This window comes from Ostrea edulis, chromosome 5, assembly GCF_947568905.1.
Source record: "Ostrea edulis chromosome 5, xbOstEdul1.1, whole genome shotgun sequence".
NCBI classification, from domain to species: domain Eukaryota; kingdom Metazoa; phylum Mollusca; class Bivalvia; order Ostreida; family Ostreidae; genus Ostrea; species Ostrea edulis.
The window spans coordinates 68,187,995-68,213,951 of record NC_079168.1 but is presented as its reverse complement, the minus strand read 5'-3'; the positions used below and the strand labels follow the sequence as shown (position 1 = coordinate 68,213,951).

The window sequence follows — 25,957 nt, the reverse complement described above, 5'->3', positions numbered from 1 at the left end:
CATTGAAAATTTTCACCCGTCGAGAAACCATTGTCAACCTCGGCTATGCCTCTGTTGACAATGGTTTTCTCAGGGTGAAAATTTTCAATGTCACCCTCAACTACATGCAACATTTATATAATGATGAAACCGCTGTCTTATATATTATTATACCTCAGTATGAGAATTCTATTCTATGCGTAATCTGATTAGTTTAGACTTCACGTGCTTGGGATGACAAAACTTCATATCTCCCTCTCAGACATCATATCTCCCTATCATATTTCATTCCTTGGGCAGCCTCGTACATTTTCCACAAATTCAACGTCAAAGACGACAAAATGTATTGTGACGTCACAATAAGTCCAAGTCATTCTACTTCCATAGTTCATAAGGCACAAACTAGAAATCTATGACAGGGACATAATGCCCTGATTTTAGGGCATACTGACCTGATTAAACAAAGCATTTTCTCAAATTCTGAATTTCATTTTTTAAATTCTATTTCTGTAGAATATAACATATTTAAGCTATACATTAATCCAGAATCAGAACATAATACCCATTGTAAAATTCAAAGGCACCTTTGACCAAATTAAAGTTAAATTTGCGAAAACTTTAATGTACATGTATAACTTAAACATGGTTATATTTATACAAGACTATCAGGACATCATATTTATATAGTTATAGTCATTGATGAGAATACAGTAGTGGTTTGGGTTAATGGCTGAAGAATATTGGCCTGGTTAGGTCTGTGATTATAGCACCTGACTAATAATGCGGGTCTCTGATACACAGATAAATCGCTTGGTTTGGGTTGATACAAAAACAAACAAGTAAATCAACATTCAAGGAGAATGGAAATACTAAAACTGGTTATCATATCACGTACACTGTATTTCGCTGTTTGTACCTTCTAATACATTGATGACGCGGTGTTACTGTTAGGATGATCATAGCTACATACAATGTATAGTTGAGCGGACTCCAATCTCAAATGCAATTTTGTGGTTTTGCTTTGTTTTGGTATAATAAACAATTTATTGCATGAATGTTTGGGAGATATGAAGATTTATTAAGTCCAGGGCTTTGCCCTAAGGGGGAATATGATTTTTCTTGGGTGAATAAATCCTCATATTTCCCTCACTATCATGCAATAAATGTATAATGTCTACGATGCGAGGGATTTAATTTAAGGTTACCAGTCGCTGCTGTCCTTGCTTTTCCCCTTGGCATGGTCTCTTATGTTGCACCTGAAATCAGAATACGTAAATTTACATTCTTTCATGAAAAATATTCAGAGTATTAGTAAACAACGTTTGGTGATAAACATGATGAAACCAGCCGAGAAATTTTTACCACAAGACAATAACCATGATAACAGCCAAGGTATCCTCTGATGGAATTTTCATTTGTTCTCTAATGTTAACATTTTGATATCAAGAAGTTGAAAAATTTTCCATTGACTATCAAATTCAGTTAAATTTTAAACATTATAAAAAATGTTTTTCACCTGTGGTAACCTTGCCACTTTATGAATATTCATTAATCATGCGCTAATGATTCAAGTACTAATATAGTTTAAGTAGAATTTTTAGTATAGAGGATCTATTTTTGGCAGTCTACCAAGATTGTTGAGATTGCTAAAACTGCATAACACTATCAATGCAGAATCTTAAATTGGAAAGGAAAATTTTCTGAATATTTTTTTTTTAAATAATTTGGTATTGATATGCAACATAAGGCTGTATCATGCAAAATCATAAAGTGCTGGTAGGCATATGAAATTGAATGAATTAGTCAAGGATAAACAAGTGCAGGTTTTATATACTTAATATCCTACCCCATTAATAAATAAGTCTTATGTTCAGGATAAGTAGAGGACGTAATAAACAAGTGGTAAAGAAAAGTCTACCCAAGCAAGAAAGGTATAAAGTCCCGATAGTAATATGTCCCATTTGACCCGATTACATAATTTCCAAAATATAAAGTTTTTTAATGTGCATTAACCAAACTTTCTGGACTTAATATATTCAATCTTAACATTTAATTTCTACAAGACTTGTAAAGAAGAAAAATTATAAAATGCATCTTAATTTTTTATTTTTTAGAAATCTATGACAGGGACATAATGCCCTGATTTTAGGGCATACTGACCCGATCAAACAAAGCATTTTCACAAATTCTGAATTTCATTTTTTTTAAATTCTATTTCTGTAGAATATAACATATATAAGCTATACATTAATCCAGAATCAGAACAATATACCCATTGTAAAATTCAAAGGCACCTTTGACCAAATTAAAGTTAAATTTGCGAAAACTTTAATGTATAACTTAAACATGGTTATATTTATACAAGACTATCAGGACATCATACTTTCCCACAAGTAAAGTTATAGTCATTGATGAGAATACAGTAGTGATTTGGGTTAATGCCTGAAGAATATTGGCCTGGTTAGGTCTGTGATTATAGCACCTGACTAATAATGCAGGAGTCCCAGGTTCAATTCTTGGTCTAGTCATAATTTTTCTCCTTTTATGTTACATTTAATGCCATTGCCTATCCTGGTCTGGAGCCATAAAACTTAGATGAACTCAATATTGATCTAAGTCTGACTTTTATAGAAAGAATATAGATAAGTTTATTCCAATTTTGGGCCCAGAGGGCATAACAGGAAAAAGAGTTTATAAAGAAAGAAATTTCAAAAAAGATTACAACATTAACTACAAACTACATGTAGATGCAGTATATGAGGATAATAATATATAGAAAATGTCATGTGGTCTTGGTTCATAGAGTTAAACCATGTAATAAAACTTGAAAATAAAAGCAACAATAAATTAAGTAAAAAATAAACCCATTTTCAATTAATTCAATATTTACACTTATAGCACACTGTGGAATCAATTTCATTCATGGGGGCCAATGTTCGTGGGAAAGCAAAATTTTACTGGTTTTTGGGGACGTAATTCCGTGGGCAAGTGATACGATGTCACTAGGAGAGATAACTCTACTTGGTTTTTAAAAATGTTCGAAAACACGTAAATTGGTGAGTAAGAGTGACCACGAAATTCACGAACATCAATCCCCCACGAACAATGATGATTCCGCAGTATATCACTCCTATTCACTCTGGCCAATAAGAAACTGACAGTTCATAGTATTTGTAGTAGTTTGTATAAGTTTGGTTTCCGTGACTTGCATATCCACTGGCTCCAATCTAGGTCATCACTTCCAGTGGGAAATTTGAATATGTACAAGTACAACACTATATATATGGGTAAAGCATTCATTGTTACATAAGGATTATCCAAAAAGATGTTTTTAAACCTGTATAGACATTTTTCTAGCTTATTTGAAAATAAAATGATTCAACACTGGCAAATATTCGTAATCAGTAATAAAATGACTGTAGTTCTCCCTTCCAATTACATGAGGTAACAGAAATCACATGTAATGGCAAGTTACTCAAAAGACCGGGCCAGTCCTCCTACATAGAGAACCCTGGAGAATTTTTAATTGTTAGAAATGAGTAGAATGTTTGACTACATCGAGTATTGATGCAGAGACATATATAACAGAGAAAAGCAACTCCTACGATGGCATGTTTACCGCTTCAAATATGTGACGGCCCAACCTATAAATCGTCAATTCCTATTTATTGGTTAGATAAAAGTAGGTGCTGATTTAAGTTTATTTCATTCCTATCATAAATTGGAATCGAACGCAACAATTTTTGAAATGATTTGATGATCAACAAATATACTATTAACAAAAAAGTAGGCAAATCATAAACATTTCCTGAAATCTCACCGATTTTTCCAAGTTTGGATCATGTGTTGCCTTTTAAAACACTTCACTTTCATTTTACTTTGGAGTGAAACATCTGACGAAAATATTATATCTTGTATGTTTTAGTGATAAGATTTGAACTTGATATCTTTCATTCTTAAGTCAGTATACATCATTTAAATCAGTGGGTGCATTTTTATCGAAAAACAGACGTGAGGAAGTTGCTAATCTCTGTTGAAGACAGTGGAAATAATAATCAAACTAACAAATTTCTGTTGTGTTTGCATTCAATGTATTGAAGAAACACAACCTCCCTTCACTGCTCTTTGATTTCTGTAACCTGCATTCATATCTAAAATTGGAATTTATCTGTCCAACATCGCAATTTGTCAAGATTCTAAATTTTTCATGTCTAAAATAAACTGATGAATAATTCTAGTGACTATGAATTATCAGTTTCTATAGGGATCGAGATTACAAATCAATAAGCCGTAAAGGGATAGCATTTTCACTTCATAAAATTAAAACATTGGGTTAAATAGATGGATGCAAATTCGTTTGTATGATAAATGTGTACTATTATCAATAATCAATGTGATAAAACAGCTGAGACACTTCAAATAATTAAAAATCCCCCAGGGTTTCCTGTTTAGTGCATTGGAACCCTAGTGCATGGTGCATACACTGCAAAATAGGCCAGGTAGGACTAGCCAACAGTAGTTTCATTTTTTCAAGGAACACATCTTATCTAATTTGAATTCTATATTGTGACAAAATTCGACAAGTTTTTACGTTAATTTTAGGTTGTCTTCATACTATACTCCACTGCAGTTGATTTTTACCATCAGAAATGAGGAGGATTTGGGTAGCGAAAAGTTTTCTGAACAGTTTTTGTGCAGAATATCTATTTCCGGAAGTTCAAAAACTTGCGCCAGTTGATTTTCTTACGAGGGAATTCATTGGACAATGTCATGAACAAAATTTCAAACACCAATCAGATTTGTTTTCACAAAAATTCGTTTAGCACATGCGCAATAGTGTGTAATGAAGAAGTAGCAGCTGACGATGAAGACGTTAACAGAATAACGAGATAATTTACGTGAATGTGCATGAGATGTAGATCAGTATGACAGGTTAAACTTTTTTTAAAAGTATGTCAGACCCAGATAATGGTGCCAATGAAAAGAACGGGGAGAACGTGGAACCCCAGCAGCTGCCGGATGTTGTTGATGTACCCTCCTCTTCAAAAGATTCGGTTCAGGAAGTAAACAATCCAGTTGTGGAGGATGAATCGAATGATAGAAGTTGTTTACCAGACGACAACAAGTCTGAAGAATCAGCCCCAGATCAGTCTAAAAGAAGTGTAACTTTCCCCAGGGATACCTTGATTAAAGGATACCTTGATCCTCCCAATCCATGGAGAAATGGTATATCTTAAATTGATTAGTCTCTCAAGACTCTCCTCAGATGATGAATCAGTTTATTATCCATGCGCAACATCAAAGGTTGCATATACAAAAAAAAATCAAACAGTGTCGCATCTGTCTGCTTCCAATCTTGATTGCCTAGATTTTATATAATGAAAAGAAATTCATCTTTCTGATATATGATAGCGGGGTTTGAATTTGTTTTTTAACTCGGATTTTGTTTGCAGGACATTTCAAGGCTACCTGTCCAAACAAAAAGATGTACTCATTCTACTGACATTTTATGCCACTCCAATTTATAGATTTTATGGCACACAAAACCTTGGGAACAACAGTTTTCAAATATATGTGTAGTATTTATTCATTATTTTTTATAACCACATATTGCGAGGCACTCTTTTGTCTGTGATCACCTTTGAAGTGTTACTGGTAAAAGATTTTCAACAGGAATATTACATAGAAGATTCTATTCCTCTAATGATTGAAAAAGTACTTTGATATTTGTGTATTTATTTAAAAACAAAGATGCTCAGATTTGAAAAAGATGATAGCTCACTTGGAAAATCTTAGCAGCTCTAAAAACTATTTTATGAATTTTCAGCAGACATCTCACAGTAGATATCTTATGCACCATGAAGGATGTGATATTGCATTTAAACTAAAATATTGTGACTGTCATTTTATAAATTGACCCTTTTACATATACTGTTAGTGACCTCTCTGCATGCATGATGAGGCTATCTCTCATGTTCTCCAGTGATGCAGAAAAATCTGACCAAGGGCAGTTTTAGATAACAGAATGAGTGGGAGACTGAAATTAAAACATGAATAGATAATGATGAATGGAATATATAAGGTTCAAAATAAGTAGAAGAGAAAAACCTTAATGATTTTAATTATTTGTCACTTTTGTAAGAGTTTATTAGGCTTTTGATGTGGACAGTGTCTGACACTCATATAAAAAAGAATTCTTGTCCTAACAAAAGCTTAGTAGTCCAATGCCTGTTCAGAGACTACCAGATTTTTTTCCCCTGTTTGAAGATAATAGCTTCATTGTTCATGGGTTACTAATATTTTTCATAAAATCTGATGTGTAAGTGTACTGTTTATGGCTGGCACAAGTAATATCTTTTGGACTTGGAAACATGGTAAATATAAAGTGATTTCCACCCCAATCCAACTGACCAGTGACTCAATATGAAAAACTAAAAGGGAGGGCAATTTATCACCAAGGTTTAATGTCTTTTATGTATAGATACATATATATATATTTCTGTGGTAACATGGATGTGGTTTAATGTCTTTTATGTATAGATACATGTATTTAGATATATATATAATTATATATATAATTTCTGTGGTAACATGGATGTGGGTTTTTATTAACAGTTGCCAAATGGACAACGAATGATCTCATAACGGCATATAAGAAAGGTTGTGAAAGTCATGGAGTCAAACCACTCAACAAAGTTCTACAGCAGCTTCAGGTTTGTTTTGATATTAGTAAGGCTGAGTATTGGTCAGAAAAATTTGATACGATATCAGGTGTTATTATTTATCAATGTAAAATCAAACAAAACAGATAACAAAAAATTAAAACATAAAAGAACTTTTTCTTTGTTCTTCTAGAGACAAAGTATAAAAAAAAAAAAGAAGAAAAGAATTACAATCATTCACTTAACTTCAATGAGAGTATATAAATTCATGACTTCGTGCAGAGTAACAACTATATTTTTGTTTCATTATGTCACTAAATCTGATTAATTATCTCATTACGAACTGACGGCGTTGAAGGTTAGAAAATCATAATTATACACATAATACATAGTCAACATCTCCGGAGGCACAGGTTGTCTCGCTGCATTTATGAAAGGTGAAGATAACTAACAGTGACCAATCTCATAACTCCTATAAGGAATACAAAATAGAGAGAGTTACACAAACACGGACCCCATGATACATCAGAGGTATATGATAGATACCAGAGGTGGGATCAGGTTATTTAATGCAAGGTTGTGATGCCAGTGCAAACGACATATCAAATTAGTTGTCCCTTCTGATGTGGTGAAAACTGCTGAAAACAGATTGCATTTTGGTTTATTTTTATTTTTATAATTGCTGAAAAAGTTCCAGGATTTTGATTTTTTTTTTTTTTTTTTTTTTTTTTTGATGACATTTTGCATAAATAATATTAGGAAGGTCGATCCCGATAAAAAAAATATTGAAAGTTAGCCCAAATACGCAAAGAAATAGATCGGTAGGTGTATCGAAGGCTGTGTATCGATACTCAGCAAATACTTAAATATGGATACAAATCAAGATCTCAATATATTCGGTGCACTCTTAGATATTAGTGTTACATTAAATACAATTTTATATGATCAATAATTTGAGTACTCAATTAGTTGAGAATCACTCAGACATATGGTCATTATCTAAAATTATAACACTCAACTAATCGGTAAAGGAAACTTATTGGATGGTATAGAACAGTGGACAATACACAATATATGCATCATGCAGAAAACTTGACTAAACATTTATCCAGAAAAGTAGCACATATCTTCAGTAAAATTAGCTTTAGAAAAAGTGAGAATATGTATTAAATATGTAAGCATTTTCACAGGTATATTATGTACCATTTGCGGTACTCTTGTCATTGACCTGATGAGACTAAATTGACCCGGCCTTTGTCCTCAGTCTATGTACTCTTCATCGGGTCAATGAAAACATGTATTGACTGATATCAAAAGTAATTATGCATGTGTATGCACATTGTGTATTAATTTGAGTACATGTATTGCCAATATTTCATGGTATGACATAAATTTTATCGTTTTTAGGGCATTGAATACACAGATGACAGGTTTGAAATACTTAGTTTAAGAGGAGAACGCCTGGATATAAAGCAATGTGAGAGTATCGAATCCATCCTGAAAATGGTGCAGTTTCGTTGTTTGGATTTAGAAGCTACACATTTAGATGATGAGGTACATTGAACTAGGATTAACTTTTGAAAGAGTTTGGAATTAAGCTGACTAATAAGCAGTTTTAATATAAATGATGAGGAAAATAGTGTTAAAACATTGCAACGATATGTGATTTATTTCCAGACCAGTACTGTTACTGTACAGATCCTTTCTATTTGATATTACTCTATGTGTTATTGTACTTATTCTAGCAGATTTTATATTTTAGCTTTTCTTTTCTTTTCATCGGTGAAGCAAGAGTGCTAATTTATGGTTGCTTTAGAATTTGGAAATACCTTTTTATCCATTATCAAACACTAAGCAAGCTCTAAATCATGATTGACCAAAAAAGAGCTATGTTTCAAATGTGCTAAGTTACTTACATACTACATATACAATATAAGATTACAGGAACTGACGGTTTCTTATGATCTGTATTACAGACAGCAGTGGCATTATTTGATATGGTGGAGTATTATGAGACTGCCTGCAAGGTCAATATTGCATTCAATAAAAACATTTCAGCTAGAGGATGGCAGGCCTGCGCCCGAATGATCAGAAAGGTATGTTTAGTTTCTCCGGGAATCGTTCAATGATTAGAAAAGTATGTTTTGTTTCTCCGGAAATCGTTCAGTGATTAGAAAAGTATGTTTTGTTTCTCCGGGAATCGTTCAGTGATAAGAAAAGTATGTTTTGTTCTCCGGGAATTGTTCAATGATCAGAAAGGTATGTTCAGTTTCTCTGGGAATCCAGTGGGTTTTTTTCCACCAATTTGGGACTGGGGCCCTTTCAATTGGGGAAAAATAGCGACAAAACAAGAAAATTGGGAAAATTCATCTTTATTGAAATTTCATGATTTCCATGATGGCATCATTTAATTATACATTTCCGGAAGAAGGATGATATCTTTTTGTTTGAATCTTTCGGTTTATTTGTGAGACTCTTTACATAATACTTGCTGTAATGTGACATGACTACTGAATCTACCAGTTAGAACACGATGCATTCATTACTGGAAGAGCTATCATGAAATACATGATAGATAAGGCGTACGTAATATTTAGATAACTCGTACGAAGATTTTTCTTTCAAAATTACGATTGGGAATTTTTTGGCCCAAAATTGGGAAAATATTAGGGAATTTCCGATGGACTGGGGCCGAATTTCGGCCCCAAATCAGGCCCCCCAAAAAAACTGGAATCACTCAGAGATTAGAACGTTATGTTTAGTTTCTCCAGGAATTGTTCAATGATCAGAAATGTATGTTCAGTTTCTCCGGGGATCGTTCAGAGATTAGAAAGGTATGTTTAGTTTCTCTGGGAATCGTTCAATGATTAGAAAGATATGTGTAGTTTCTCAATGTATCATTCAAAGATTTGAATTTATTTTGTCCAAGAATCAAAAAACATTTATGTAAATATCAATTGGTTCTTTTTACAGGTTTGAGAAATTGACAGTTTGGAAATATGAATGTATAATATAAGAAAAATCAAATTAAGATTTTGCTAGACTTTTGTTAACAAACTTTTAAACTTTTGATTATTAAAAGTTTTTTAAGTAAAATAGTTCTTTTGACAGATTTGTCAAATATAAAAGTTTGGAAATTTGTAGGAATGTGTACTATATTAAAAGCTGATTTAAGAGAACAACTTGTTGTATTGTACAAACAAGTATATACAGTGTATTTTCATCATTGGCTTTGATATATTTGTTACAGACACCATGCTTGACATTTCTTGATGCGAGGAATTGTGATTTGAATGAAAGAGTTGTTCCAATCATCGGTCGTTCTCTTAGGATGGGATGTTTTCTAACTACCCTCCATTTAGAGAATACTTTTATTTCTGGACGAGCTATGGTTATTTTAGGTAAGCTGTATGCCTATATATGTATAATGAAGGTATGAAATTACAATTAATACACTGTAATATCTTGTGTTATTTGGTGTTTAACAGGTATGTTAGTCAGAGGAAACACATTGATGATATTACTTCATTATCTCAAAGAGGATGTAATAAGTTAACGACTGTGCATTCACAATGGTTCTATATGTGCCAAAATTGATATCATGTCTTAAATAAATAATACATGTACTGTATGGTTCAGCGTTTATCTCAAAGAGGATGTAATAAGTTAACGACTGTGCATTCACAATGGTTCTACATGTGCCAAAATTGATATCATGTCTTAAATAAATAATACATGTACTGTATGGCTCAGCGTTTATGTTTAAAAACAAAGAAGTATAGTGCACTTGATATACATTTTTGCCTACATAAATATGTTTTTCTTGAATATCATTTTTTACAAATATTCTGCTATACAATGTCAGTTTATACCTGTGTTTACCCAAATTACTCAATAAAGATATCGATATGTTGATAGTATCTTTATTTGATAAGTATAAACATCACCGTGAATATATAGAGTATATAGTAGATGTAATGTAATGGGCATAAAAAATTGCAAACTATTACAAAAGGCCACCCTAAACGAGAAATAAAACACTGAAATTGTTTTACTTGAGTATGACTGTACATAAGTCCATTTGAGTGGCTAAAATATGAAAAAATTGTTCTCAAAATTTACTTTGAGATTTAGCAGCCTGTCAAACGTGAATGCTGTAAACTTACATGCCTGGGTGGCCTAGTGGTTTAGGTGCTCGGTAATCTTACTCAAACCATACATTCCAAGTTCAAGTCCAATATTTTCCCAGGGGTTTTTTTTTTTTTTGTTTTTTTTTTTTTTTTTGCTTTTTATCTTTTGAGTCGTTTTCTTGAGGGGGGGGGGGGTATAAATGTGATACATATATTTTAACAAATATTAGTCATTTTCATCATAACTTCCAATGTTTGCAAATTACGACTTAAAGAAAAGGAATTTATCCTGAGATCACTAATTCCGTTTGTTTACACTAACCTGTTCCTGTGTGCACAGGATTTTCAAACCATTATGTGGCTGACGAAAAGCTAAACAAATACTACAAGAAAAAGGACACAAATGCACAGCATGTAATAAGTAAAAATAGGTCAAGTGAGGAAAATAACTGTTATACAGTTTAACTTCTCAAAAGTAAATATAAAAACTCGTGCAGCAACTGTCATATGACAATTAGGCAAAGCTAAACACTCGAATTATCAGCCAAAGGCAAATGAACTGATGAAATCTATTAAAGGTGCTGCAGCCATGTCAGGAAAAGACAGTGAGCTAAGTAATGCCATATGTATAAGAGTTGTTGTGTGATATAAATTCACCTATGAAAATATTGTACTGTTCATTATTCCACATAGGAACATGGTTTATTGATTAAAGAACGACTCATATAAATGTCAGTAAAGCTAAACTGCAGCAGTTATTTTTCTTGGTTAATGAAACATTAAAAAGGTTGACCTTATATTTAAAATTAACACGCCAGTCTATTATTGGAAACCGGTGTTTTCCTTTTAGATTTCTGAGCTGGCCATTTCGTCAGCAAAAGTACTATAGCTCTTTCAGTAGAGAGTGGCAATACAATTAGCAACAAAGAATATTTTACTTTTGGAAATATAAAGTATGGTTTTGTTGTGAGGATATGCCCTAGTCTATGAAGCCTTGGTTGATACTACTCAGAACATTTCTATATTGCCCAAAATTATTATGTCATTAAGATTTTAGATATTGAAATACAGAGTTCATAAAAAAAAATTACCAAGCAAGACAGTGGGTCCTGTCAGGAAAACTGTTTTGGAGGACCCATACATTTTTAGCAGGACCCACACATTTTATGAATTATATTAAATAAATTTCAGAATTACATATGTTAGCATCTTTATTGATATTATACATGTACATATTCTCTTTCAAAAACCAGTCCAAACTGACCCTTTCTCCACTGATGTGAAAAGTACACTCAGACCACTTTTCTTTTTGATATTCCCATCTTTTATCTCCTTCATTATTTCCAATATCAGCCTTCTTCCATGTTTTTAGTGGGCTGTTAATGAACCATTTTAATTGGCCAATCAGACACCATGCTTGAAAACTAATGATACATATGCATACCAGAAGTTATCTGTGATAAACTAAGCCAGAATATGTTATGACAAAGTAAGAATTCCCAGTATAAACCAAAGAACAATTTTTTTTTTTAAATGAAAGACCCTAGGGTCCAGGATGATAAAGATTTTGGCAGTCCGTATAAAAAAAAAATGTAGGCCAGGACCAGAGGTCCAACAGCGCTTAAGAACATTTAAAGTGGGCGTGTTATACACAGGAAGCTAAATTAACTGACATTTTAAAGTGGGCGTGTTATACACAGGAAGCTAAATTAACTGACATTTTAAAGTGGGCGTGTTATACACAGGAAGCTAAATTAACTGACATCTTGCATGCTGATTAGTACCGGTAATGTTGTTGCTATTGATATTCTGGACCCAGTTGCTAAAGATTAGTTAGATTTAACTGACACTTACATTTATATAATGTTCACTAAATTGTGATTGTTAGTTAAGCTTAACTTAACATTTATATGATGTCCACTAAATTATGATTGTTAGTTAAGCTTAATTTACTCTTTTATAATCTCCACTAAATTATAATTGTTAGTTATGCTTAATTACTTTTGTGCAGCTGACCTGGCTTTATGACCATAAACTGAGAATAGATGATTCAAAATGTCAGTAAAGTATTTGCATAATTTTAACAAGTGTATGTACAAAATTTCAGTTCTGACTTAAGTCTGTGTCTCAGTGTGTGGTCATTCATGGAGCTAGCTGCAATAATGTAGCCCTCTCTGATCCCCCCCCCCCCCCAAATATAGAGGGCTACATTATTGCAGCTGTCATGAAGCCAGATTATTTTTTATTTGATAATTCTTGACTGTATGCCTTATTGGTAATGTCAATCATTTGAATTTAAGTTTATCAATGACGATTCTATCCTTCAGGTGCTTTATCTCAGTAATATCTCTTTTCAGTGGCAGCTCTAAAGTTAAATGAGATCCTTAAAGAGCTCTTCCTGGCAGACAACAAACTTATGCCAACTGACGGCATACAGCTAGGCAACCTCCTCAAGTATAATCATAAACTGCAGCTTCTGGATGTCCGAAACAACAACTTGCAAGTGAGTAGAGGGCTGGGAAAAAAAGACTGGGGAGATTATAGATGTAACACTCATGAATGTGGACTTCTATTTATAGAGTACCACAATGAATGTTGGTCAAAGATCTCCCAAAATAGAACAGTCCATTGAGCAGACTAGATAGAGTGTTATTCCTTTGTCTTTTGTTCGAATGAATTTATATTTTTATTCCCCGGCAACAAAATCTGCCCAATTTTTTAATTGTGCTTGGCAGTCCAAGTAGTACAGCTCTAAATAAGATTACAGTGTGGTTTGACAATTCCTACTTTGTAAGAGGAGCTGTGTAAAAACTATCAGTATTTGTTTAATGTCTGTTCTGTGGGACATTGCTGTAGATTCCTTAATATGACCCCACTACATGACAGGTGCCCTTACTAATCACCCTGTCTGTCAGCATTTTCCTTGAGAGAGATTTTCATTAAGATTTTATCATGATACTTGGATTAGGCAGAGGAAGATCCCTTTTGATTTTTGACTTTGCCGTAATATGGGACTTTTTTTTTTTTAATATTACCCCTGTCATCATCATCATCATCATTTTGATTAACGTGCAAGATTAGGTGCATCTTCCACAGCAGTGGGCTCCCTTCCAGGTAACTGGCTTGCTGCACGCATGGCAGACCTAACATTTGACTTCCAGGCATCTCTGTCCAATGGGTTGACATCACGAAGTCCCCACTCACACTGGTCTTTTTCTAGCTGTGCTTTCCAGGTCATCTTTGATCTCCCTGGTTGTCGTCCTTCCTCATTTTTCATATTAAAGACATTATTGATTGCCCCACTGGATCTAGCATAATAGTAATAAGATAATAGTACTTTCTATGGCACACAGTAACTTGAGATTACTTGAGAAGATTTTCATAGAATTTTAAGATAATGCTCAGATCAGGAAGAGGAAGATCCCTTCTGATTTTCAGCTTTATCGGCTTTGTTGATGCAGAGTTATGGGATTTAGATTTTTATATGCCCGCATTATGCTATACCACTGTCGTCTATCCCTTTAACTTTGTCTTCGCAACTCCTCCTAAACCATTTAGGGGATTTTGATGAAACTTGGTGCAAAGAAAGATCACAATGTGGAGATGTGCATATTGTAAGGGGAATGCTGTCCAATGTTTTTTTAAGGACTTGTTGTGGCCCTTGGACTTAATTTTTTCTATTCAAAATACTTTGTCTTTGCAACTTCTCCTAAACCTTTTGGGGGATTTTAATGAATTTTGGTACAAAGAAAGATCACAATGTGGAGGTGTGCATGCTGCAAGGGGAATGCTGTCCAATGTTGTTTAAAGGAGTTACAACTCTTGGACTTAGGTGTGTTTTTTTCTATTTAAAATACTCTGCGAAAACTCCTCCTAAACCCTTTGGGGGATTTTGATGAAACTTGGTACAGAGAAAGATCACAATGTGGAGATGTGCATATTACAAGGGGAATGCTGCACCACTATTTTTGAAGGAGTTAGGGCCCTTGGACTTAGATTTGTTTTATGCAGTACCTTGTCTTTGCAACTCCTCTTAAACTCTTTGGGGGGTTTCAATGAAACTAAGTACAAAGGAAGATCACAATGTGTAGATGTGCATATTACAAGGGGAATGCTGCCCCACTATTTTTGAAGGAGTTACAGCCCTTGGACTTAGATTTATTTAATGCAAAATACATTGTTATTGCAACTCCGACAAATCCTTTTGTAGAGATAATCCTTTCTTGTTCAAATTCCTGGGTCAATAATGTTTGCGGGCGTATCATGTACTGGTTTAGCAGTGCCCTATTTTTAGCCGAGTTGCATAGCAAATCTCGGCTTTTAAATTAGGGAAGAATAGGTGTCCAGTCTGGCGGGCAGGCAACGTCCACAATTAGCTTGTCCGGTCTCTAACTTTCATACTTTTTGGTGCATCTTTGTGAAACTTACATAATATGATCACATCCAAAAGAGAAAGGTTCCTATTTATTTTGAGGTCAAAAGATCAAGATCACTTTGTCACTAAATGCCATAGATTTGAGCTTTTCCGGTCTCTAACTTTCATACTACTAGGGGCATCTTTGTGAAACTTATATAACATGATCACATCCAAAAGAAGAAGGTTCCTATTTATTTGAGGTCCAAAGGTCAAGGTCACTTTGTCACTAAATGCTATAGATTTGAGCTTGTCCGGTCTCTAACTTTCATACTACTTGGTGCGTCTTTGTCAGACTTGCACATTTTGATCACATCCAAAAGAGAAAAGTTCCTATTTATTTTAAGGTCCAAAGGTCAAGGTCTCTTTTTCACTATATACTGTAGATTTGAGCCTGCCTTTAATTTTTATACATGTACTTGCTGGTGCATGTTTATCAGACTTCAAATCCTGATGACATTCAAGATTCATGTTGCTTTTGAAATCCAAAGGTCAAGGTCATTATCACACTAAATACCTATTGTGGCTATTCAAAGCTTCATACTTGTAAACTATATAAAATATGCGCATGTTTTTACTTCTTGAATGCAAGTATGCATAATTTTCCAAACTGCAATTCAGCCATACGCATCTTTGATTCATTTTAGCGATTTTTAAAATATTAATTTGATGACAGCATTTTCTATGGCATGTGGTAACTTCAAGTCTTGGGGAAAAATTAAGAGTGGATGTACCAACCATGCCAATTCTACTACTTGACCAGATACACATAGATCTGTGGTAGAACACTACCCTGACCAGATACACATAGTTCTGTGGTAGATCACCTGTCTGACCAGATACACATAGTTCTGTGGTAGATCACCTGTCTGACCAGATACACATAGTTCTGTGGTAGAGCACCTGTCTGACCAGATACACATAGTTCTGTGGTAGAGCACCTGTCTGACCAGATACACATAGTTCTGTGGTAGAGAACCTGTCTGACCAGATACACATAGTTCTGTGGAAGAACACTACCCTGACCAGATACAGATAGTTCTATGGTAGAGCATCTGATGAATATATTCATTGTGGGTTGCTTTCTAACTTGTCAGTCTTGTTAAAAGCAAGGATTTGATATCCTTATAAAATCGCAATAAGTTACCCTTGCAGATTCTAAAGTCTTGCATTCATGCCACTCATAGAATCATAATATGCAAATGATAAAACAAAATCGTAACTGAAATGATTTTTAGTAAACACTTCTAGTGTAGGTTCTCATGTAGCTTAAAACTTTGACTTTATTATTCAAAGCATGTGTGAACTGGTAAGATCACTGCTAAATAGATTATAAGTATCAGATGTAATGATATGAATCAGCACAATGTCTTATAAAACAGTTCATGAAATAGCTTGTTCAAACCACACTACCGCATAGCATTCATTTCACAAATTATAATACTCGTAATCACTCGATACTGGCCATTGCCCAAGCTTTTTTCATCAGATCTGAAATCCTGGAGATCTTGTCCACTGCCTTTGTAACCCACCTAGCATGGGAAGGTCTCACCTAGCATGGGAATGTCTCACCTAGCATGGGAAGACCTCACCGTATTGAGAATCTTAGATCAACTTTCATGTCACCGACTCTCTAACTGTTAGAAACGAGATGGGTGATGTGAAATATAAGTCTCAGAAAATCTTAACTTGCAATTTTATGTTGTAACTATATTTAAATTAGGCTAAAAATAAAAATATGTTTGTTTCCCCTTGCCCGGCCAGGTAAAAAAAAAGGGGGGGGGGGGGATTACCAAAAAATCGCGCAGGGGTTTTTTTTGGGGGGGGGGGGGGGGGTTCCGGAACAAAACTTGTGTCCATTCCAAATTTTACTTTCACTATTTTTGGAAGTTGTCGGGATTTAACTCTCGAAGTTTCGATGTTGTTGGAAGATTTCAAAGATGGGCGACACGAAGATCGATTTGTCGTCTACTGTAAGAATAAAATACAAACAAACATCAAAAGTGGTTCCGATTGTGGTAAATCGACTTTACAATTTATACTCTAAAACATGTAAAAGTTGTACCTGGAACGACGTGTTGAATGATTTAACCACAGATGATGATCACAACATAGATAAGTTAGACAAGGTCTCTGTCACTGTGTCGGACAAGCTAACAAACGGTGTGACTTTCGAGCCAGATGTTATTAAGTACATTTCTTTCATTCTGATATGTTAATTAAGTACATCTGTTTCTACTAAGTCAAGAATAAATGTTTTTGTTTTCAATGTTTTCTTTGAAAAGATGTAATGTTTCTATGTAGGTATTCGTAAAGTAAACCAACATACTGCATCCACTGAGCAGTGTTCGAAATTGGTTTACAACTTGGTATAGACCACGGGTCAATGCCAAAACAAGATGACATAGACCTCATCGAATTGGCATAGACCACAACATTGAAAACAAATAACACAAATTGAAATCATTATTATTTACAATATGTACTTCTAATGTATACTTAGAAAGCATATTTCCTTTCCATTTCCATAACGATGTCCTCCTTTCCTCATAACATTTATCAGATGTCGACTTTTGCTTTAAATCTAGAAAATCGCCATAGACAATTTGGTCTATCCCAATTACAATTGGCATAGACTGGTGTCATTTGACATAGACTCGGTCTATGGTTAATTTCGAACACTGCACTGAGTGCATTCACACTAACATGTCCAAGAATATGAATTATAAATGCCAGCAGACATGTCAATCCAGTGACCAACATAAAAACAATACATGGCATACTCTTCTTCTGATTTATGGTATTAAAAATGACTATCGGTGCTCTGAGCTGCTTTTTCATAAGTGTTTCCAACAAAAAATTTCAAAAAAAACATCTGCCTGCCTGGTCTGTTTCAAAAGTCAGACCCCGGGGAGGGTAAACAAACATTCTTTTAAATATGGCCTTAGATGAAGTACATGTGCATGTGTAAAATAAGGAGTATACAGTATACCAAGATATTTTTGTTGAATTGTAACCAGTTATTTTCAGTAAACAAACATTTTTCGCTGTATTCTATGCTGAAAATTTGCTATACCTTTGTTACAGGATATTGGTGTAAGTCATATTTGTGATGGACTGTATGAACAGACTTTAGACACGGGGTTACTGACCCTGGTGCTGTGGAATAATCAGCTGACATACCAAGTCATGTCTGCTATGTCTAAGGCACTGGTGAGTATTGGTCATGTATTAAGTTCTACGAGTGTTAGAGAAGCAGGTACAGCTTTTACACTAACAGTCATGTGGCCCAGAAAATTGAGGAGCCCAAAATCTGTCATTTAAATAAGGAATATATAAGTAAACATAAGCTATGTCCAATTTCTTCTTTTATAAAATGCGTCATGTTACACAATCAGAGCACAAAGTCGGCTTAAAATTGCAGAAATATCAAAATCAATTTTAAAAAATTGTAAATTCAGGTGATTTTCCTTTCAGAAAACACACAGCCCATGCATCAAGCAACTCATATTTAAATATATTTTTTCTTCTTCTACACAATATATATTAATACTTGTATGTGAATACACACATGATATATTAATTTCGTTTTGCTCAAAGGATGGGCACACCTTTTTCTAAGCAATAATCTGGATAAAATTTAACAGATATCAAGTACTTTTTGAAAAAAGGCTGGGGGGAAAGTCTTATTCATGATGTAATAATGCTATCAAATAATCATTTTGATATAATTATTTAGTATACTTGGCATATATTTAACTTTCTTAAAAATAGGTCAAGCTTGATTCAAGGGCACATTTAAAAATAAAAAGATTTTGTGGGCTTTTTATCTACATGACTGTACCTTATTCTCTAGTTAACATCAGATTTCTAATATCTTGAATCTTTTTATGCCCCTGAGATCGAAGATCGGGGGCATATTGTTTTTGTTCTGTCTGTAATTCTGTCATTCTGTCCGAAACTTTAACCTTGCTAATAACTTTTGAACAATAAGTGCTAGAGCTTTAATATTTCACATGAGTATTCCTTGTGACAAGAACTTTCCGTGGGTACCAACATTTTTGACCCAGTGATCTTGACCTTGGAGTTTGACCTACTTTTTGAATACTTTAACCTTGCAAATAACTTTTCAACAATAAGTGATAGAGCTTTGATATTTCACATGAGTATTCCTTGTGACAAGACCTTTCCGTGGGTACCAACATTTTTGACCCCATGACCTTGGAGTTTGACCTACTTTTTGAAAACTTTAATCTTGCAAATAACTTTTGAACAATAAGTAATAGAGCTTTGATATTTCACATGAGCATTCCTTGTGACAAGACCTTTCCGTGGGTACTTGGCCATCTTCGGAATTGGCCATTATCGGGGGCATTTGTGTTTCACAAACACATCTTGTTTTCTTCCTTAAAAAAAACAATCAAATTAGATTTTGTGCGCAAAACTTAAATTAACAGGATGTAGGTCACAGCCTCCATTTAGTGGTTCAGGATTTGCGATATGGTCGGGGAACACTTGTATTCAACATAAGAAATTTTGTTAAGACATAACAATTGTCAATTTAAGTCATATGAACATTACTTAAGGAACTTAGGTGATCATTCTTTGAATTGCAGAGTAGTACCCAGAATCTAGAGACTTTAAACCTGGGACACAACAACATAACAAATGAAGGCATTCATTTGTTGAAGGAGGGCCTGCTGGTCAGCAAGTCCCTACTGAGGCTGGGCCTTCAGGGCACAAAGTTCACCTGTGAAGGTAAGGCAGGCCCACAGACCCCCGAATGTCTGGGCACCCTTATCATGTAAAACAGTTTTTAACTATGAAAGAGTATCTAAATACAACGATGATTAAAATAATTAGATATAAAGACATTTTACACTGCATCCTGTACCCATCTAGATTGTCACCAAATTTCTCATGTATATCATGAAATATTCAAAAGTCAATTCAATAAATTTAGTTTTCTAAAATTTAGCTTGGGTCCTCTGAGCACTCCATTATTTCATGTGTACACATACTTTATTTGCAGTGCAATGTAGAAATGCATCCTATAACTTTTATCTTTGATAGTTTTAAGTTGAAAAGTTTGCCTGGGTTTAAAGCAGTTTTTATTATGCTCTTCGAAAAATCACAAATATTCATTGAGACAGGAAGTTATGGACAAAGGTAATTTTGGAAAGGTCAAGGTTATTCAAAACATATACCTTATATATAAGTAAAAAGTTCCTTTATTGCAACAGTTTTTGAAAAGGTATTGATCATATATCACACAAATAAGTAATAGGCAAATGACTTTCAGTCAAAGGTCAAGGTCACTCAGAACATATACCATATATGAGGAAAATGACTTTCAATCAAAGGCCACTCAAGGTCATTTTGTAGAGATCAAGGTCCTCAGAACATATACCTTATACAGTTAATTCTCAAATGATCGCCACTCAATTCATCGCCATTTTCGTTATAATGCCGCATTTTTATAATAACATTTTTCCTAGTACTTAAAATTCTCATTAAAACACCAAATTCACTATCGCCATTTGCCACAGTATTTTTGGTACAAAAGTCTATATTAAAGTTTTAATTATCTCCATAAACCGCCATGGCTGAACGTGATCAGTGATGTGGGAAATTGTTCATTATCGATCTCCAGTGTACACCTGAGCAGAAGGTACCCAGTATTAAATAAACAAGATAATTACTTAATATGAACTGCAGTCTTGTTAGGGCCCTGCATGAAATGCAGGAAGCCCTATTGTAATCACATTGTCCGTCCGTCTGTCCATCCGTCAACACTTTCTTTGTGACACGTTAACTCAAACAGTTTTCATTGTACAGTTTTCAAATTTTGTACAGAAATACTTTACAATAAGAGGAAGAAGCCTATAGATTTTAGGGTCATGTCACTTTGTCTGTTTGTATGTCATCATCTTTCTTATTATGAACACTTTCTTTGTGACATGATAACTCAAACAGTTTTCATTGTACAGTTTTCAAATTTTGTACAGAAATACTTTACAATAAGAGGAAGACACCTATAGATTTTGGAGTTATGTCACTTTGTCTGTCTGTTTGTATGTCATCATCTTTCTTATTATGACTGTATCTATTTACCACTGTCTAAGGGAGATAATTCAATTTGAATTATGATATGCATTGTATTGATATATAGAAAATTTACAAGAAATAACTCTACAACATTGTGTATGTGTATTTTTTAAATACCCATTGATCTTCGTCCAGGAAACAGTCATGCGTTGCACTAAATACCGACACTGGACAAGGTTTATCAATAACTTGAGTCATGCTGTGTATGTGTCTTGTATGTGTATTGATTTGAAATGAAGCCTTAGTATTGATAGAACTATTTTAATCATGCTAGAAAATTTGGAAAAATAACTAGGAGATATTATTTTATTAAGTTTGAACGCAAATGAAAGATAACTCTTACATATACAATAAAAGCAACTCTTTCTCCCCAAGATGCCGGAAATTAAATTCATCGCCAAATTCGTTATAACGCCATAAATTCAAAAGGTAGCGGTTTTTCGAGAGTTGACTGTATATGAAAAAAAAATCATTTCAACAATATTTCAACAGTGTTTGATCTTTTGGACCAAGGTCTCTCATGGTCATTTAGGAAAGGTCAAGGTCACTCAGAACATATACCTTATATTTTTAATCTTTCAGAAGAAGGTCACTCAAGGTCATTTTACAAATGTAAATGTCACTCAACATATACCTTATATATATATGGCAAAAAAATCTTTATTTCAACAATATATCAACAGTCATTGATCATTGTGCGAGAGATTCCTTGTATGAAGTAGTTCATTGGTTAAATGTATTTCGGGTTTCGGGGAGAATCCATCACTTTTACTGATATTCTGGGGGGGGGGGGGGGGGGGGGGGGGGTGGATGAGACTCATCCATTGAGTGTGCTGCAAATCTGTAATTCTTATAATTCATATACAGATTCTTAATTACATATACTTAAACAAATAAGCCTTGGGGTAAAAAGGATGATTATTATTTTGATATTGGTTTGATCAATTTCAACAGATTAGGAAGACAAATAGGTGATACACAGACATTCATAGAAGAAGTAGTTTGTGAACTTCTGGATCAGTGTCTGTGTTATATGAAAAGCATTATTTAAAGGTTGAATTTAACCTACAGGAGCTGTGGCGTTGGCAGAGGCCGTGGCAGACAGTCCCCGCCTGCTGCGACTAGATCTGAGGGAAAATGAAATCAAGACTGCAGGACTGATGGCATTGTCTCTAGCCCTCAAAGTGAACCAGACTGTGACTCGAGTGGATCTGGACAGAGAGACGAAGAAGGAAGCGGTAGGTTGTCTGCCCTTGAACTGTGATGATTTGATTCAATGAATATAATATCTTTAACAGACTGTAGATAAATTTTTACTGCTGTTATGCAAGTTTTAATATTTTTATCCCCTTATTTCTTAAATCAAACTCTATCAGGTGGTGAGTGTCAGTATTTCTGTTTGATGATTTTTTTTTAATGCTTGCATTGTTGAAATGTTTGAAATATTTTTTTGGCTGTCATTTGAAAAAAAAAACAGAAAAAGAAGAAGGTAATGCAGAGATAGCATGGGAACGATTCTGACCTCATTTGATAACATGTATTGTGATATTAACACTACTCTGAAGTTCAATCAGACATGTCTGGATTATACGAGCCTGTATATACATATATCTGGCATGCAAAAGAAACACAACTTCCAATTTTCAGTAAAAAAAATTATTAGCCGAGTTGCAACGAAGTTGAACTCGGTTATTGGTTTGGTGATGCGGGCGGGCGTCAACAATTGGTTTCCGGATAATAACTCGAAAAGTTTACAATCTAATCAAATGAAACTTTGAAATATTGTTGGGTACCAGGTAAGGAAGACCCCTATTGATTTTGGAGAAAAAAGGTCAAAGGTCAAGGTCACAGTGACCAAATATAAATTGAAAATTTCAGAAATATTTGGTTTCAGGATGATAACTCCAAAAGTTTAAATCCGAATCAAATGATACTTGAAGATATTGTTATGTACCAGGTAAGGAAGACCCCTATTGACTTTGTAGAAAATAAGTCAAAGGTCAAGGTCACAGTGACTGAAAATAGATTTAAAATTCCAAAAGGATTTTGGTTTCCGGAGGATAACTCGAAAAATTTTAATTTGAATCAAATGAAACTTGGATATATTGTTGGATACCAGCAAAGCAAGGCCCCTATTGATTTTGGAGAACAAAGGTCAAGGTCACAGTGACCGAATATAGATTGAAAACTTCAGACAAATATGGTTTCTGGACAGTAACTCGAAAAGTTTAAAACTGAAATTAGTTCTTCACAATTATAAATATACCACGTCATTCCTGGCTTTACAATGTATCCCATGCAACTCGGCTCATGCACCCCTGGGTGCATATACTGATTTTTATTTCTTTCAAATAGATTGTTTTCCTCTTACAATTCAGGTACACATCTATTCTATTGGATAACACGATGTATTTAGGATTAGCTATCATCACTTCGGCAAAACATGTTGCTGCTGCTCAAATTCTATGATGCATAGAGTTTGTTTCACGGTTTATTTGTGTTATAGGAATATTCTTCCAGTAGTGCCTGATGCAAAGCAGAGTCTCTAATTGATTTTGTTTGCGTTCCAATGTGTCAATCTAATATGTGCCACACATGCTCTAATGGTGAGAGATTGGTAATTTGGTGAAGATAGTCCATTGCACATTGTGACACATGACACCAGACATTGGGCATTGTCTTGTTAAATAATGAAGTTGTACTGGTGATAAAAGCAGTGAGATGTGAGCTTGCCCAGCATCAGTGTACCGTAGAGATATCAGATTGCCCAGCATCAGTGTACTGTAGAGATGTCAGATTGCCCAGCGTCAGTGTACCGTAGAGATGTCAGATTGCCCAGCATCAGTGTACCGTAGAGATGTCAGATTGCCCAGCGTCAGTGTACTGTAGAGATGTCAGATTGCCCAGCGTCAGTGTATTGTAGAGATGTCAGATTGCCCAGCATCAGTGTACCGTAGAGATGTCAGATTGCCCAGCATCAGTGTACCGTAGAGATGTCAGATTGCCCAGCGTCAGTGTACTGTAGAGATGTCAGATTGCCCAGCATCAGTGTACTGTAGAGATGTCAGATTGCCCAGCGTCAGTGTACTGTAGAGATGTCAGATTGCCCAGCATCAGTGTACTGTAGAGATGTCAGATTGCCCAGCGTCAGTGTACTGTAGAGATGTCAGATTGCCCAGCGTCAGTGTACTGTAGAGATGTCAGATTGCCCAGCGTCAGTGTACTGTAGAGATGTCAGATTGCCCAGCATCAGTGTACTGTAGAGATGTCAGATTGCCCAGCATCAGTGTACCGTAGAGATGTCAGATTGCCCAGTGTCAGTGTACTGTAGAGATGTAAGATTGCCCAGCATCAGTGTACCATAGAGATGTCAGATTGCCTTCGATTTTTTTTTTTTTTTTTTTTGATTTTTTTTTTTTTTGGTTGTTTTTTTTTTTTTTTGTGAGTAGAGATGTCAGATTGCCTTTCGAATTTTTTGGGGTTGGGGTTGGGAATAAATATTGTTTGTTGGCATTTATTGGGTTAGGATTTTACAAATCCCTACATTACAACCTAACCAGTGGGTATGGGGTAATTAATATGTAAAACAATATGTATACAACATGCACTCACAAATAAAGAAAGAAGAAAAGAGGACAGAACAGTATGATAAAAAGGGGTATAATACTCTGGCTACATATTCCTTATACAAAACGTTGGTCAAGGTTTAAAGGTATAGGACAGTCATATAATGACAGTCTTTGCATGTAATTTACTTCGATGATGATCAAGCGGCTTTTGTTGCCTCTACAGGTCTCGTCCTACATCATAATGCTAACACCACCAAATCTGTCACTTTCCAACATGCAGTTATCAGTATAATATTCTCTGTGGTGTTGAAAAATACATCAACCCCTTTCTGAGCGGTAAATCTCGACTTGAAGACTACACAGTGCCATTTTGACATAAGAAACACATTTGGACAGTGTTGTTGCAAACATTGGAGTATTGACATCCCACTGCAACACTAGGTGGCATGATGCCAAAGGAGTGGAGTTGCCTAAGCACAGCATATCAACTTATTCTTGGATTTTGTATCCCTTGTATCTCATTTTCAGTTTTTGTGTTGTTTTAAATTGGTTGCACAAGTGCTGCAACCTCATGAAACAATTTTGTCAAGGTGTTGTAACCTTTGGTTGACAAATGCAAGGGCAGCAGGCAGTATAGGTCACTTGTAGAGACCAGATTTGTGCTTTTGCCACAGTGTTTGGGGTGTTTCCAGTCAAAAGTAACTGCACTGCCATGTTGCATGTATGAGTAAGTAGCCTAGGCATCCTTTACACCACGAATATCAATATTGGACTATTCTTGCTAGATACCTGAGGGATAATCAGCGGGTCTGTGATGGATGAAATACTGTTGCATGTATCCATACTGATTGAGGTTTACATTGATGTCTCGCAGATACAAAATGCATAGTGTGACCAAGTTCAATCAACCGTGAATTGCTTGGGAATGTGTATGATATAATGCAATGTGAACATGGTAACAATAATTTATTGATATTGAATATTATGGGTTGTGTTTCTTTTGCGTGTCAGTATATGTACATGTACTTCATATGAGAATGTTAATAGTTGACCTTTTATTCTGTTCCTGGACTAAATGCATTGAATAACTTCTTA

The 25,957-nt window shown here is 34.7% G+C and overlaps 2 protein-coding genes across 2 annotated transcripts in view; one reads left to right on the top strand and one right to left on the bottom strand.

The window, feature by feature from the left end:
- The window catches only part of LOC130054723 (serine/threonine-protein kinase VRK1-like), a 28,080-nt gene extending 23,334 nt beyond the window's left edge, over positions 1–4,746 (bottom strand). The window contains exons 1-2 of the mRNA XM_056165281.1: positions 4,571–4,746; positions 1,185–1,235 (exon numbers count right to left, since the gene is read on the bottom strand). Of these exons, the coding sequence (XP_056021256.1) occupies positions 1,185–1,218 (34 nt within the window). The 5' untranslated portion in view covers positions 1,219–1,235; positions 4,571–4,746. The remainder of the gene's footprint in view (positions 1–1,184; positions 1,236–4,570) is intronic.
- Positions 4,747–4,786: 40 nt separating this feature from the next.
- The window catches only part of LOC130055004 (protein phosphatase 1 regulatory subunit 37-like), a 61,434-nt gene continuing 40,263 nt past the window's right edge, over positions 4,787–25,957 (top strand). Inside the window, exons 1-9 of the mRNA XM_056166146.1 lie at positions 4,787–5,205; positions 6,595–6,692; positions 8,049–8,195; positions 8,618–8,737; positions 9,892–10,042; positions 13,129–13,274; positions 18,273–18,398; positions 19,802–19,943; positions 22,365–22,531. Coding sequence (XP_056022121.1) covers positions 4,932–5,205; positions 6,595–6,692; positions 8,049–8,195; positions 8,618–8,737; positions 9,892–10,042; positions 13,129–13,274; positions 18,273–18,398; positions 19,802–19,943; positions 22,365–22,531 — 1,371 coding nt within the window. The 5' untranslated portion in view covers positions 4,787–4,931. The remainder of the gene's footprint in view (positions 5,206–6,594; positions 6,693–8,048; positions 8,196–8,617; positions 8,738–9,891; positions 10,043–13,128; positions 13,275–18,272; positions 18,399–19,801; positions 19,944–22,364; positions 22,532–25,957) is intronic.